We start from the raw sequence: 16,015 nt of genomic DNA, 5'->3' as shown, positions 1-16,015 counted from the left end.
ACAAAACTAGCAATCTTCAATAACACTGAGGCAATGCAACATCTTGAAGTTTCCCTACCCAATATCTAATACTGGAGTGCTAGACAGAGCTTATAACTGGCAACAGTAAGAACCAGGCTTTAATGATATGACAAGACCGTGTTAAAAAGTAATTTACTGAAGGGCTAATGTACACAGTAAGGGGCAAATTGTGCTAATATTAAGTAGCTAAACGTCAAAGATCTGTCTCCCAACCAGTGTTTCAACAAGGTTTGACAATCTATAATAGTATTTCTATTAGCAAAAATTAAATACATTTTCAAATCTTAAGAAAACTTCCCATGTAACTGACAAGATAACTTACTTTTCCTCTTCGACTGTCCTGAAGCCGGTGAAGACTGAGTACCTGGAGTACTAGGTCTTTCCTCCTCTTCCTTCACTTCTTGCTTCACTTCTGGTTTCTTCTCCTCCTGCTCTGTTGGTTCAGATTTACATTCTTCGGCCATGGATTCTACCTTAACCTGGAAAACAAATAACACTTTAGAAGAAAGTAACTCACTAATAAGAATATGTTGCATGCTCTCCCCTAAACAATTGCTCTCCCCTAAACAACCTCTCACTCATGCAACTTGTTCTTGTTCAAAATGGACATTTCAGTCACTATGCACTCCCTTAATACTTCTTTGTAGAAAACGGTGTCAAAATCATGGTTAGATAATCACATGATAACTGCACACAAGGCTAAATAAGTACACAGAGGCTGTACTACGTCTGAAAAATAAATTGTAATGTGTATCAGTCAACAGTCCTACTGCAACTATCGAAAGGCCTAGCACCAACAAGTGATACTAAGAAAGCTGCTCGGTCATAATTTGAAGCTATCTTCTAAGTCTGCTTGGGTCATGCCTCAAGGACCATGTAGACCAGAGTCCTAGCCATCATACACACCATGTTTTGAAGTACTTCAGTTTTGTTTGTAAATTTTCCCAATCAGCAAATAAGAGTGAAGTATTGGATAAAGTGCTGGACTTAGGTGGACCTGTGATCAAATCCATGCTCAGTCATGACACATACAGGCGACCTTGAGCCATTTTTCTCAACCTAACCTACTTTACAGGGTTACTTGGATAAATTGAGAAAATCCCACATACACCAACCTGTTTCTTGTAAGATGAGCAAGATCCAAATATGACAAAATAAAATAACCATGAAATACTAATCAACCACTAAGAATGCTATGCACTCACCTCTGGTTTCTCTTCCATTTGAAGGTCTGTTTGTTCTGACTCCTCCTCTTCCATTTTAACCTCCATTTTAATTTCAGGCAAAGGTTGCTGCTGCTGCTCAGGGGCAGCTTGCTGAGAGTTCACATCTGCACTACTGGTGGATGGTGGGTTTGATACCTGCCCATCAATATTTGCACCTGACTGTGAAAGCTAAAGCACAGAGCAACAGAATAAATAATTCTAGATGTTAAATAGTGAGAACCACATAATTCTGCATAAATTTATTCTTTGCTTCATTCTGTGCTTCTAAGATAGAATGTTAAGGTTGTTCAATATTTCCAATACATATCCACCATGGGAAGATGTTTTGTTATGCTCTTACTATTCCCCCTCATTCCCAAGACACAGCTACACTTAAATTGCATCTTTGACAGCACTGAACTCCTTTGAAACACTGCTCCACAAAAGACAGTATATGTTCCAAACTCTAGTCTATTCTTTCATGCAATGCATGCCATCCACAGAAACCACTGAGCAATAGATGCTGTATATAAACAATTTAACTCTAAAAAGACTGTGTTGGAGGTCCAACTCTCACACTTAATATTAGTAGAAGGCTTAAAGTTTCCTTACGGGTGTTGTAGGATGTTGAGGCTGCAGCGTTGCTGTTGGTGTGGGCACAGATGCAGTCGTGCTCTGTTGTGAGAGAGGTTGCTGTGGCAGCTGTTGCTCTGCAGAAGGGGTAACAGAAACTGGAGGCTGCACTTGTGGAGTCAGCTGAGTCTGGGGAGGTGTGGGAGTCTGCCTCTGAGGGGGGTGCATAGTTTGTGACTGTGGTCCAGGTGGCATTGCTTGAGAAACACTGGCAGGAGCAGAGGCAATTGTGGCCTGTGGTGGTGCTGATGGCTGCTGCTGTTGGGATACCAGACCTGGGGGTGTATGGTGAGGTGTGGGAGTACGACTTGGTACTGGAGAAGGAGAGTTTCGGTGCAAAGTTGACTGCGGAATAGGGGGACAATGAATATGACTCCCCTGAGAACCTGGAGCCACTGCTGGAGAAGTCACAGGACAGGAAGAGCTGGTCATTTGTGCCTGTGAAGAAAGTTAGAATTATCCATATCTGAACATATTACATTCTGCAACAACAACAGGAGGCTCCAGGGCCAAACGCAGGCCCCAAGTATTATCAGCTTCTCTTCCCCTCCCTGCCAGTTGCAGAAGGAGTGATGGTAATGAGTCTTGCTAACAGTGCAGACTGGAGAATGGGCATGGCTCTAGCTCATCACCATTCATCTTCCACTCAAAGTGCCCCACTTGTGAAACTAGTTACTTGTGAACAATGAACAACCCACAAAGGGAACCCATAGTTTGTTGTTGGGTTGTGAACTATGGATTGCTCATGGTTAACAAAAACATGTTTGTTAGTGCATCTGGGTTCACACAACACAACAACCCCATCTCAACGATCCACACTCAACCCATACTCAACCTTGAGTGTAGGTTGTCGTGCTGTCTGAACCCAATCACTGACTTTTTGTATGAAGTGTTTTGCTTCCTTTTTATAAATCCCATTTACCTGCCTCTACCATATACATAAAGAAGTCCATATTCAAAAAAGCTGCCAATGGAACTTCAACATACTTGAGAAGTTGGAGTCTGATTGCCAGGCTGAGTCATAGGCGTGTTTGTTGGATTCATTCCAGGGGACAATGCAGGAAACTGATTCTGTTGCAGGAACTGGCTCTGACTGGAAGGCTGTCCAACCCCTTGCTGTTGCATACGTGGGGAAAATCCCATCTGTAACTATGAATTAATAAAATATTGCACCATGTGATTATCCTTACTAATAATCGAAGTTAATATTGATCAAACACTTCCATTTAATCATAATATAGTATATTTATTGGTAGCCCCTTCTCCTCAAAGTTGTAATTAAGTTGCAAATTTAAATAGGACTGCCTCTGGATCCGAAGTCCAGCTCCTCAAAAAATCCATTCTCTGAAGGAGGCTGCAAGCCTAGCTTGAAACAACCCAAGATAGAACTGATTAAAGAATAGATAAGAACTCTGCTCTTAGAATGCTAAGTAGATTACTGACAAATTTATATAGAAATGAAGTAATAATACATACAAATAGTACGGACATCACAACTAACAATGGATAGAAGAAATCAACTGACCTGGCTCATGGTCCCTGTCTGGCTTAACTGTGCAGGATGCTGTAGGGGAGGAGTTTGCCGGGGTCCAACTGATGGTATCTGCATGCCGAACTGAGTCATTCCTGTGAGTTTGCACGTTTAAAGCAAATGCTGAGTTCATTAGAACATTTATAACATGCCACACAAAAGTTACATGTAAGACAGGAGGAGAGGAAATATTTTAAGTGGGCAAGAGAGGAGGGGGAGATGACAGGGACAAAACAAGAATTAGTCCTGGAAAGAAGAGGATAAGGCAATACTAAATGGGTAAGCAGCTGTAACCACGATCATTAAGTGAGTGTGTGTGTGTGTGCGCGCGCGCATGTATATATATCTTGTACGGGCAAAAAGTGTTGGAAAGCAAAAGCAATGCAAGGGGAGTGGAGAGATTGTGTGCATAGAAGTAGTACGCTTTAATGTGTAAGTGCAAAGCTTGTAGCTGAAGTGAACAAAAATAGGAAGCAAAGAGGAACTTTATCAGGCACTGGAGAGAAAATACATTTAGCACAGGGATTCTAAAACAAAGCAAGGGAAATACACCAGGAAGGGGAAAAAACACGTAATAGACTATAGGTAATTACTTGATATGAATATGCCCTAGATTTACTTGATACGGACATGCAATAAAGAGAAAAAGTTGAATCTTAAGATTTCCTAGAAAAGGAAAAAGCAGCAAAATTTTGGCAACTATTTGGTAAGAAGGAAATGGAGGCATCATATACACCCCTGTATGATGAGAGAATTAGCAGTATTTTGTATAGAAGCCAGACTGACAATAGTCTGTGAAAAGATGAGCTCTGTCTTGGCCATGTTCAAAGAAAAATGCCATTAGAACTCTCAGAAAAATGTGTCACAGAGATATAAGATTCAACAGAAATTGAGAAAAGTAGAATGAAAATAGATACGAGGGTCAGTTAAAGTTTGTAGTAAGAGACAATTGAGCAAGTCAGATCACCCAGGGATAGAGAAACTGAGCACTGCAGAAGACCCACAGAAAGTGGGAGGGGTGGTGGCTGAAAATAATAGTTTGAAGGAGATCAGAAGACCAAAAACAAACAAACAAAACCCACCCACAACCCCAAGGAAGTGAGGGTTAAAGAGACAATGTGTCAAAAGCAGCCAGGCATATTAGGATGTAGGGATTTGGCCAGAATTTGGTAGAATGCCACTGGGAGCATTTTCAAGGATTGCAACGTGAAAAACTTGTACATGGACAGGAACAGAGATGGGTAGTTAAAGGGAATGAGTATGAAGAACCACTGAAGAATCAAAAAGGCAGGAAAGGATAGGGAGGAGCCTATACAATGTAAACAAAACTTCCCACTATCCATTCAAGTTCTCACCTGGTGGTGTCTGCATGCGATTCACCATCTGATTTGGCACACTGGCACGAATCATATTCGGGTCGGGAAGAGGACCATCTGTAATGCAGATGAAACCCAAGGTTAAAAAATTAAAATATTTCCACAAATCTTAGATTTCTCATATTTTACTACGGGCGGGGCATTGACTTGACAATGTTTAAACTGTCCTCATTTTCAAAAACTCGTAGCTTAAACTATTATTTTAAGAAGTCTTCAACACTTTCTCACTTGCATCTGAACACTTAAATCTTGGGCAGATGTCAACAACAAGGTAACTTCCCGTATTCACATTGAAAAAGCACACAGAAACAAAACATAAAACAAGCACAGGTGTTATATATTACAAATATGCCTAAGAACTGTTCACTTCTTATAGGGAGTTTTAACGAAATTGGATTGTTATTATTATTGTTATTATTAATAATAATAATTTATAAAGCGCCATCAATTTTCATGGGGCTGTACAGAATACAGTTGCTTTGAATGTTAACAATTTTATCTAGGACACCAAACACCAACGCTAACCAAGTAAAATTTTATAGCTCCACAACAGAGTGGAAGCATCAAGAACCAAATGCATCTTCAGAAATGAGCCTTCAAGGAGAAAGACAAAGGGCATTATTTGGTGCTATATAAATAAATAATAATAATAATAATAATAAATTATTCTGAAGGCACATTCTACAGAAGATGAGAGCATGCACAGTTCTCCAAGCAACCTCCCTGGAGCTGGAGCTATCCAAAGCAGAATAAAGATAACCTTCAACAGAACCACACACAGTGGAAAAGAGATGACATGCCATTTCACTGGCCATGTTTACACTGCTAGAGAATCCTGGCTTATCGAGAGCAGTGCACACTGCCTGATTTCTCTGACTTAGCTCCTCCTGTCAGTGGGTGTGGCTAAAGCAACCAGAAACTAACCTAGAAGCAAAAGCTTAGCTGTCTGTCTGACCCAGGGCTCTTGGTTTGTTGCTCCCCTAACAGGCCAGAATTTGAAGCCACACGTTTAATATTAATTCCCAATTCCTGGTTTGTTTGGGAGAGAAGCCAGATGTCTTGGTTCAGACACAAATATTTGCCTCTTGGTTAGTTTCTGGTGGTAAAAAACCAAGCAGGAGTGATCAAGCAGTGTGCACTAACACATTGCTTGTGGATTATAAGCCAAAATGTCAGGGAATCCTGGCCTATTTCCAGTTTCAGTGAAATTATTATTTAATGGTTAAATAATTGGACACACATATCAGAAGGCTATCACCAACCCAAAATGACTGATCAGTAGCTAGTAGTTTTCATACACACGTACTGAGGTAATGTTTCCTTTCATAGACAATGATAGCTATTTTGAACCACGTTCTTATATTTTGCTCCCATGAACCCAAGGACTGTATACAAATCATGCAGCCATTCCCAATCAGCACCCAGTTACAGGAAAGCTATCAACTGTGTAGAAAATACCATGGGTTCACAAACAGAGTTGCCAGAAGCAAGCATAAATTTAGTTCTGGTGACCAGTAGAAAGAGTTTCGAGTATACTCTTAATGCAAAAAAATTTAAAAGCTGTTGCCAACATAAGGAGGCACCTCGTCTCTCTTTCAAAATGGCACCAGAATGCATCCTGTACCCAGGATTCAGCAAAGGGAGTTACTACTAACACACACAAACTACTCCTCCAACACATATATCATAAAAAACAACCACTGAACGCTGATACTAGGCTGGCTACTAAAAACAATGGTTGGCCACAAAACTATTAGAGTTATATGGCTTCTTGGGGGGGGGGGAGGATCATACATTAATCTTCACCCATGTGATTGTACCATTTACAAGCAGCTCCCAGATGACATCATATGGAAGTACTACATGGTTGGGGATACTGGCTCTGTTCACCCGTATCAACTACAATTCTTAGAAGCTCAAGTTTCTTGGGGAAACTTTAAAAGCTACTTTTTTATTGGCCACTTTGAAAATCAACTCAGGATGGATAAGATTTTATGAACAAATTGACTGAACACCAGTCAGTTTTTAAAAATGGATATCCCTCATTCATTTCTTTATAAAATTAACCCAAGTCTGTCTAAGAGTCTATGCATAAATTAAAAACACATCATTATAATAATAGCTGAGGTTTCCTGTTCACTGGCACACACTGCGACAACACAAGATATCTGCTTAGGATCTCAAGTAGATACATTTCTATGACTTTCTAATGCTATGTCTTTTAGTTTTTTATGCAGCTAAGAACCAAATAGTTCAAATAGTTTTATCCTGCTTTCCTCAAACTGTGTAATCACACAACGCTTACTTGATGTTAACCCAGGCTGCGGCTGCCCCATAGACCCTTGATTCACAGGAGCTGACGGCATGACTTGGTTTGGTATCATGTTCTGCCTCTGCAGTCTAGTCCTCCTTTTTTCTTCCAGTTCCTTCTGGATTTTATAAATCTTCTCTGCTAATAAGTGGTAGTACTCTGCCTGTAATGGGAAAAGAATAAGAGTGTAAGAAGAGCTGACTGGATCAGACCAAAGGTCTATTTAGTCCAGCATTTTGTTCCCACAGTGACCAACCAGATCCCCCAATGGAAAGCCCACAAGCAGGTCATGAATGCAATAGTACCACCCTGCTGATGTTCTCCAACAACTGGCGTGCACAGTCATACTGCCTCTGTAACTAAAAATAATATTGAGTCATCATGACTAGTAGCCACTGATAGCCTTATGCTCCATGAATTTGTCTAATCCCCTTTTAATGTCAGCCATGTTGGCAGTCATCACTACATTGCGAAAAGAAGTACTTCCTTTTGTCTATTCTGAATTCAGCTTTATTTGATGATTCCAGGTCCTAGTATTAGAATCATAGAATCATAGAATAGCAGAGTTGGAAGGGGCCTACAAGGCCATCGAGTCCAACCCCCTGCTCAATGCAGGAATCCACCCTAAAGCTTCCCTGACAGATGGTTGTCCAGCTGCCTCTTGAAGGCCTCTAGTGTGGGAGAGCCCACAACCTCCCTAGGTAACTGATTCCATTGTCGTACTGCTCTAACAGTCAGGAAGTATTTCCTGATGTCCAGCTGGAATCTGGCTTCCTTTAACTTGAGCCCGTTATTTCGTGTCCTGCACTCTGGGAGGATCGAGAAGAGATCCTGGCCCTCCTCTGTGTGACAACCTTTTAAGTATTTGAAGAGTGCTATCATGTCTCCCCTCAATCTTCTCTTCTCCAAGCTAAACATGCCCAGTTCTTTCAGTCTCTCTTCATAGGGCTTTGTTTCCAGACCCCTGATCATCCTGGTTGCCTCCTCTGAACACGCTTCAGCTTGTCTGCATCCTTCTTGAATTGTGGAGCCCAGAACTGGACGCAATACTCTAGATGAGGCCTAACCAGGGCTGAATAGAGAGGAACCAGTACCTCACGTGATTTGGAAGCTATACTTCTATTAATGCAGCCCAAAATAGCATTTGCCTTTCTTGCAGCCATATCGCACTGTTGGCTCATATTCAGCTTGCGATCTACAACAATTCCAAGATCCTTCTCGTTTGTAGTATTGCTGAGCCAAGTATCCCCCATCTTGTAACTGTGCCTTTGGTTTCTATTTCCTAAATGTAGAACTTGGCATTTATCCCTATTAAATTTCATTCTGTTGTTTTCAGCCCAGCACTCCAGCCTATCAAGATCACTTTGAAGTTTGTTTCTGTCTTCCAGGGTATTAGCTATCTCACCCAATTTTGTGTCATCTTCAAATATGATAAGCGTTCCCTGCACCTCCTCGTCCAAATCATTAATAAAAATGTTGAAGAGCACTGGGCCCAGGACTGATCCCTGCAGTACCCCACTTGTTGCCTCTCCCCAGTTTGAGAAGATTCCATTGATAAGTACTCTGAGTCCGATTCTGTAGCCAACTGTGGATCCACCTAATAGTTGTTCCATCTAGCCCACTTTTAGCTAGTTTGTTAATCAGAATATCATGGGGCACTTTGTCAAAAGCTTTGCTGAAGTCAAGATATATGATATCCACAGCATTCCCACAGTCCACAAGGGAGGTTACCCGATCAAAAAATGAGATCAAATTAGTCTGACAGGACTTGTTCCTGACAAGATTATAAAAGACAGGGGGGGGGGGGGACATTCTCCTTATTCACTTTCTTCACTCTATGCATAATTTTGTACACTGCTATAATGTTCTCTCCTTACTTGCCTTTTTTCTAAACTACAAAGCCCCAAATGTTGTACCCTTTCTTCATAGGAGAATTGCTCCAGTTCCTTCATAGTTTGAGTTGCCCTTTTCAGCACCCTTTCCACCTCTACAATATCCTTTTTGAGGTGTGGTGAATACAATGGCACACAGCATTTCAAGTGTGTTTGCCCTATTTGCATAAAGGCATTATGGTATTGGTAATTTTATTTAGATCCCTTTCCTAACATTCCCCAACATAAAATTTGCCTTTTTCACAGCAGCTACACACTGAATATACATAAATAAAGCAAACAATATATATTTCCATTCAAAAACTGAAGAAATCCTCCAACTTTACCATATTAAGATAGCTTTTTCACATCAGGATTTGATTTTTACTCAGTACTAGTAAAATGCTGATTATTGTGATGGATGTTCTGCTAGCAGAGATGGAGGGCCTTTATACTGCAGTGACCAGGACAAGGGATGAAGGGGGGAAAGCATGGGCATTGGTTTCCTATCAGGAGGGCAGGTCTTAGGCCAGGGCTCCTAGTAAATCAGGCAGCACTGTCTTATCTCCTTTGGCACCAGTAGTCTTTTTACACTGCAACTCTGGAAGACTAGTCCTGTGCTTCAACGGCACCATCCAGGTGACCCAAGGGCCAGTATCTATACATCAGACCCTATAAAGCACTACGCTCAGAACATGCTCCTTGGTCAAAGCAACTCATCACTAGAATGTTGCCTAATATTGTGCTGCCTAATATTGTGCTACCTTTCCTTGTCTATTGCTTTGAATTTGACTGTTGCCTGTTTGGACCACACAGACAGCTCTGGCCCAATCAGACTGACAGCCAACTCCCAGAAATCAAGGGCTTTGCAGACAAAGTAGCTTTGTCCAACTACTTTGTCACATTGTGGAAACCATTTCAAACCAACCTTCACCTGTCTACATACTCCAGGCTAGGTTCTGCTCCTTGGACACAACAGACTATGACTGAACCATTATAACTGGCTTCATACGTAACCAAACCATTTACAAGTGATGACTCATTGATACTATTTAAAGCATTCCTTCCAAATAATTTGTTTCATATACATGCTACTATGATGGGGAAGAATGTGATATTTTTTTAATAGCATGAGTATAGAAATTACAGAAGGACCAAGTACTTAGAAATTAATACTTAGAGCAGAGATATATCAGGAAATTATAAATCTCAACAACTTACCCTGCTATTTGCTGATTCATACATGTCCCCTTCCACCTTCCGAGCATAGGAGACAAGATTTGCCATGCGCCTATCTTTTAGTGCTGCAGGGTCAGGAGTTGGAAATATGGCTTGTACTCTACAAAAATACAAGGGGGAAATTTTGAATATATTATTTGTCTCATGAACATCTGAAGGCTAAAATGTCCCAAAATCACTTCTAACAACAAGGATACTACAGCTTTGATTGAATAATAAAAAGTGAATTCCACATACAGTTTATCATCAAAAAATTCCTTTAGGAACAGGAAGCAGGTAGCTGGCTGATGAAACCACTCCCATCAGTTCTCAACATATATAAGTGTCTATAAAACTTAAATATCATAAGATAAAACATGAACAGACAAGGAACTAGATGTAAAGAATAAAAGAAAGACCTATATCCTATGAATAAGTAACCCATGTACTTTAAATTAAGCAAGATCAAAAGAAGAATCCAGAATGAGCTGGGGTGAATTGTCCAGCTAAGGTGTTTTTTTTTTTGTATATTTTCTTTTTCATACATTCTCATTAACTTCTGCTAAAGGCGAAAAACATTCATAGACTGGGAATTCTATAGCTATGTTGGCCAAAGAGGTAAAAAATCAACTCACTAAATTTACTGAAAGCTTGCAAATTTAGACCACACCAGTTGTCTTATTTATGCACAGGTGTTCAGTAAAATGATGATGTTTGCCCACAGAGAGTTCTTAGAAACAAGAACTTGGAGGAATCCAGTAAAGTATAGCCTACTACAATAGTCAGGCACAGAAGGCTATAGTGACTGCTGCATAGGTAAAGCTTTTCTCAGCAGAAGCTACTGGGCTGCTCAGATGGATGGAATTGTCCTGTTGCTTCAAAGGAAATGATAGCCGTCTAACCCTTTTAATCTATAATCCCAAGGGGCAGGAGACCACAGATCCAGAGTTTTAGTTCTAGGCCCAGTGGACCCTAACAAAAGTCTGCTTTTCATTCCATTCGCATGTACTCTAAAAACTATATGCAAAGACCCATCTTTCAACAGTTTCTACTGTTGGAAATGTGTGCTGTGTGTCTTGTCAATTACATTTTGATCCATTTCTCATGCTAAATTGGGGCAATTCATATCTAAAAGTTGGTAAGAAAATGTTTTTGTGGTGGATATGGATAGATAAAGCGAATTTCACTTTGGATCAACTGGTGAGTGCTGACTATGAGTTCTTCTTGTTCTCTATCCTGTGTGCTAAATATGATTTGCCAGCTTTAGTTGAATGGCAGTATTTGCAATTAGAACATTTGTTAGTATCTAGGTTTGGCCCTGCTGCTTCTGCACCATCAGAGATTCTGTCATTATTGGAAGTACTTATTGAGGCTGGTCAGGTCAAGAAAAGACATCAATTTAAATCACTGATTTAAATCAAATTTCCCACTTAAACTTTTCCCACTAAAAGTATATTTCCTAAACAATGTTGTAATGCATCTTTTTGTCTCACTGAATATATTTTGCATACTTTCCATTTTTATCTATACAGAGAATGTCTTTAAAATATTCTAATGTTGCATTCAGTTATGAATTCTCAAAAGTAAGTTTATTCTTTCTTATGATTAGTACCAATGACAGCTTAAAGTTAAAAGAACAATCCTATATATGTCGCCTCATAAATAAGTTCCACTGAATTCCATGGGATGTACTCCCAGGGAAGTGGCTACAGGACTGCAGCCTTAGTATGAGAATACATGAAGATGCACAAGCAACAATTTTGCCTTCTCTTTTTCTTTCCAATGCTGCTCCTTTCTGCTTCATTTTGTCTTGGACCAGTCTTGCGCACACAAACAATGAAGTAGCAAACAAAAACAAAATGTCCATGGCTGATAAGACAAAGCAAGTTTGATAGTTACTAGGCTGAAAAAAATCCAACGTAAATTTCTTGTATCCCATTGTTTTGGATTTTTTACAAGCAGCAAGTTTTATCTAACCTGCTATATTGTCTTTCTGTCTTAACTCCTTGCTTGGTCCAACTTCACCACCACACAAGAACAGAACAATACTATCTAGTCTGTGTCTTGCCACAGTCGGAGAAACTGAAAGCCTAAATCTTTCAATAAGAAAAAGCTGTTAGGCTGGGCAGTGCCATTTTCATGAGAGGAAAAACTGAAATTAATTCCCACGTTTGATTGGCAACTTCATTTTTGTGAGACTGCAAGTGTAGGTTTAGAATTTTTACGAGATTTAATTTTAACTAGGTTATTTTTTTAATTTAGAGGAAAATGTATTTTATTTATGATTTTTTTTAAAAAAAAAAATGCCCCCCGATTTAAATTTTAAACAAGTTAAATCTAGAAAATTCCAATTTTATTTTTTAAAGAAACGGATTTTATCCACTCTGCTTTGAAACACTTATCGTCCCAATAAAGCTTGCCTATCATATTTATTGTTGAAGTAAAGGGTGGGCATAGGGAACTCTGTACAATGCCTTGAGCTCTTTAGAGGAAAAGGGGTAGGAACATTAAATAAAAACCTTTCAGGGAAGACTATCACAATAATGAAGAGCTCTCCTGGTCCACCCCCCAAAAATGAGATTCTAGAATCTCTTCTTCCTTAACATTTTCTCAACTGATTTGATATGGGCATGTATCCCAGCCTCCATTTGATTAAAGAAAGTTAGCTCGTTCTCTGTTAACTTGAGAGAAGTTCTGTGGCAGCCTCCTTTATGTCATTCAACGAAATATGGCTGGTAACCTAGCATAATTCATCTGGGCAGGGCTACAATGCTCAATATACTTATTCACTAATCACACTGTGAACCAAGTTTCCTTTTAGCCCTAGAAATGATGCATTTGTATCTTGCTGAAAAGCCAGGTGTGGCAACATTCACTGGAAAATTCATTTCTAATGACCACAGAAAATGATAGTTCAACATAGTATGAATGACACACACTGTTAGATGTGGGTCTCATAATTTTGCTGTCCTATCTGAATGTTAAGTACAGCAACTTTTTACAGTTTGGGTTGCACCCACTGGATTGGGTCGAGTTAGCAAGGCAACAAGTTGGAAGTGTTTCTCACAATCTTTGGGCCTAGGTTCCTTTGCTCCTTTCATTGACAACTGGGTCTGGGCCCTGGATTCCTGGTCAGTCTCCCACAACTCCCCAACAGACAAATACCATTAACCTGATCATTACAGAGCTAATAAAAATCGACAGACATCAATCATACATGGCAGGAATACAACAGAGATATTCTTCTTTAGAAGCTGTATGTATATCTTTCACCATTTCAGTTCTTTTACCTAGAAGTCTGGATAACATTTGGTGATCAATACTTACAGTTTATGGACAAGGTGATTTCGGAGGTCCTGAGTAATATCTTCATGCCATGGTTTTCGAATTCCAATGCCAGATGGATGTGTTGCTGTTGGCATGGCCCCCAGACTGGCAACATTGGCATTTTCATTCATCATAGGACTGAAAATAGAGTGGGAACTTATCAAAGATAGCTTAAAACCTAGTTGAGTGATACTCGCAGTACATATAGTCATCACAGATTATTGAATATGGATGCAGTCTACCTATGTTAAGATTCCTACTCAGCAATTGCCAGATAAATTTATTTGGATCACCCTTCAAAAACCCATTTTTGACTCTTTTTTTTAAAGCAGTTTTAGCTATATGTTAGTTTTTCTTTTAAATATAATCACGTTTAAAATGAAACCTGAGCACTGCAAGCAATCCTCTAAAATTGAACTCATGATCCTCTTAAAAGCTTCTGAAAGGCTGTTTTTGGGAGGGTAATGAAGTAACTGTTAGCTTATTTTATAAAATGACTAGGAGCAAAGGATTAGCAAGTCATCACTGACACTACAATCCAGGTGATGCCATCCACTCACCAAAATCATCCACTAAGCCGATATAGATGATCGTGCACTCCTATTTCATACCCAACTAGCTCTGCAATGTGTTCAGTTCTAAAGTCAATTTTCATGTTAGCATGGACAATCACTTTATAGATGGAGAACTCACATTTCCCCCAGCAACTGTTGCTTTTGAGAAGTCCTGAAGATGTGGCTGCAACTCATCTTAAATCCAAGGATGAAGTCTCAAGGTATACTTTATTATCCTTTTCTAAAATGCCCTCATGTACCTTTTCAATGCTGTTGTGCTATATGCCAACTTTGAGAATTCTTTGCTCAAAGTATTATTCCAACAGGCATTTCATATACAATTAAACAAAAATAAACTTACTTTTGAGAATTCATAGCTGAATGCAACATTGATTCAGGTAGCAGACTCTGGGCTTGAACTCCAACACCTCCATTCACTCCCATAGGATTAGCATCTAGACATAGGGGGAAATCAGTAAAAAATATGCTTGACTATAGATTCTTTCCTCTAGGTTATAAGAGCCCTAATGTGGCCATAGCACTCCTTCAGTTTTAATTGGTTTTATGAGCTCTGCTTCATTATGACTTCATTCCACTACTTCCATAATTTAGTCATTGCAACTTAAGAAGACAGCTCCACACAAAATTAGTACCCAAAGAAGACAACCAGCGTGTTTTTAATGGTGCATTTTTTGCACATTTCAAATTTCTTCTCTGTAACAACCAAGCCCATACCATTACCATTATTTGGCTTTAAGTGTACATTTAGTTTTTGCAACATTTTTAACAGAATTATTAGCATTACTAGAGAAAATGCCTATCATGACCATGGGCACTGAGATATGTAACAGCAATTTATTCACATGAGGTAAAAATAAGTTGGACGAACTTCAGGGCATAGGCAGATATTGTTTCTTTAACTGCGTCCTAGATAAGGTTAAACTATATCCCCCATTCCTTAGAACATAATGTATATTACTGAGTCCAGACCTAAGCCCTCTCTATAAGGCTACCCTCAGTTCCATTTTGTAGTTATGACAGAATACAACGGAACCTTGAGAATGTTGACATGGTTTACTCATAAAAACCAATGGGTTGCTGCGCACAAACGGGCACACTACCTGCATTGCACCCACCTCTTCCGCTTTACAGCACAACCCACAATCATCTCCTTCATAGGTTGTGTAGCATGACGTGCAATTCTGGACCACTGGGTGACTCATGGCTTGTTGCTGGATTAAACTGCTGGATTATTTAGCTCCTAAACAACTCAGCAGTCTGGGTTCACACATCATGCTACACAACAACCTGTATTTAAATCCATGTTGTCATTACATGCAAACAGCCCCAATGACTTCTGGATAAGTGGCATAAAAAAGTTATCAAGATGGCTCGGCTGGTTTGCGAAGATGAAGATGATAATCAAGCAGCAGCAGCAGAAGAGGCTAAATTAAACCCTACTATTTAGTCCAAAGAGTTATTTGAGTAATGAACAGGCCAGATGTGTACTAAAGTTTTTGCTTATCAATTAAACAGCAAAAAATATTGTGTAAGGCATAAACATCAGAAAGCTTGATATACGTATGTCCCAAAAAATGAACTGGTTTCATTAGCAAATTTTAAACAAGGAATTATCTTCTCAAAGGTATTATTCAAAATTGATCATATCTAGCCTGAAATGTATATGCAGAGGCTTTTTCCATACACTTTTATTTTTTAAGAGTATTTAGTAACAACAAGATAATTAAGACTGGGAGCCCTAATTTATGGGACAGTAAATAATAATAGCTAGGCAGCATTTTATTAGAAGATTATCTATGAGGCTGCCACAGCAGCGATCAAAAGAGAACTGAGGGAGCAGGTTTGAACCCACTTACTGGGATGGTGGGGGACGGTTGCTGCCAAAAATTACTCTATAGAAGGTTCTGAATGGGCCCCCGCACATGCGCAGAGCCAATATGTGTGATC

The 16,015-nt window shown here is 39.6% G+C and overlaps 1 protein-coding gene across 1 annotated transcript in view; it reads right to left on the bottom strand.

The window, feature by feature from the left end:
- EP300 (E1A binding protein p300) overlaps window positions 1-16,015 on the bottom strand; it is an 83,749-nt gene that overhangs the window by 22,341 nt on the left and 45,393 nt on the right. Inside the window, exons 7-16 of the mRNA XM_063133586.1 lie at window positions 14,409-14,502; window positions 13,494-13,631; window positions 10,170-10,287; window positions 7,072-7,240; window positions 4,746-4,823; window positions 3,385-3,485; window positions 2,847-3,008; window positions 1,839-2,297; window positions 1,227-1,415; window positions 344-500 (exon numbers count right to left, since the gene is read on the bottom strand). Coding sequence (XP_062989656.1) covers window positions 344-500; window positions 1,227-1,415; window positions 1,839-2,297; window positions 2,847-3,008; window positions 3,385-3,485; window positions 4,746-4,823; window positions 7,072-7,240; window positions 10,170-10,287; window positions 13,494-13,631; window positions 14,409-14,502 — 1,665 coding nt within the window. The remainder of the gene's footprint in view (window positions 1-343; window positions 501-1,226; window positions 1,416-1,838; window positions 2,298-2,846; window positions 3,009-3,384; window positions 3,486-4,745; window positions 4,824-7,071; window positions 7,241-10,169; window positions 10,288-13,493; window positions 13,632-14,408; window positions 14,503-16,015) is intronic.

The sequence above is a fragment of the Elgaria multicarinata genome, chromosome 9, assembly GCF_023053635.1.
Source record: "Elgaria multicarinata webbii isolate HBS135686 ecotype San Diego chromosome 9, rElgMul1.1.pri, whole genome shotgun sequence".
In the NCBI taxonomy this organism is placed as follows: Eukaryota; Metazoa; Chordata; class Lepidosauria; order Squamata; family Anguidae; genus Elgaria; species Elgaria multicarinata.
This window is presented reverse-complemented; position numbering and strand designations above follow the sequence as displayed.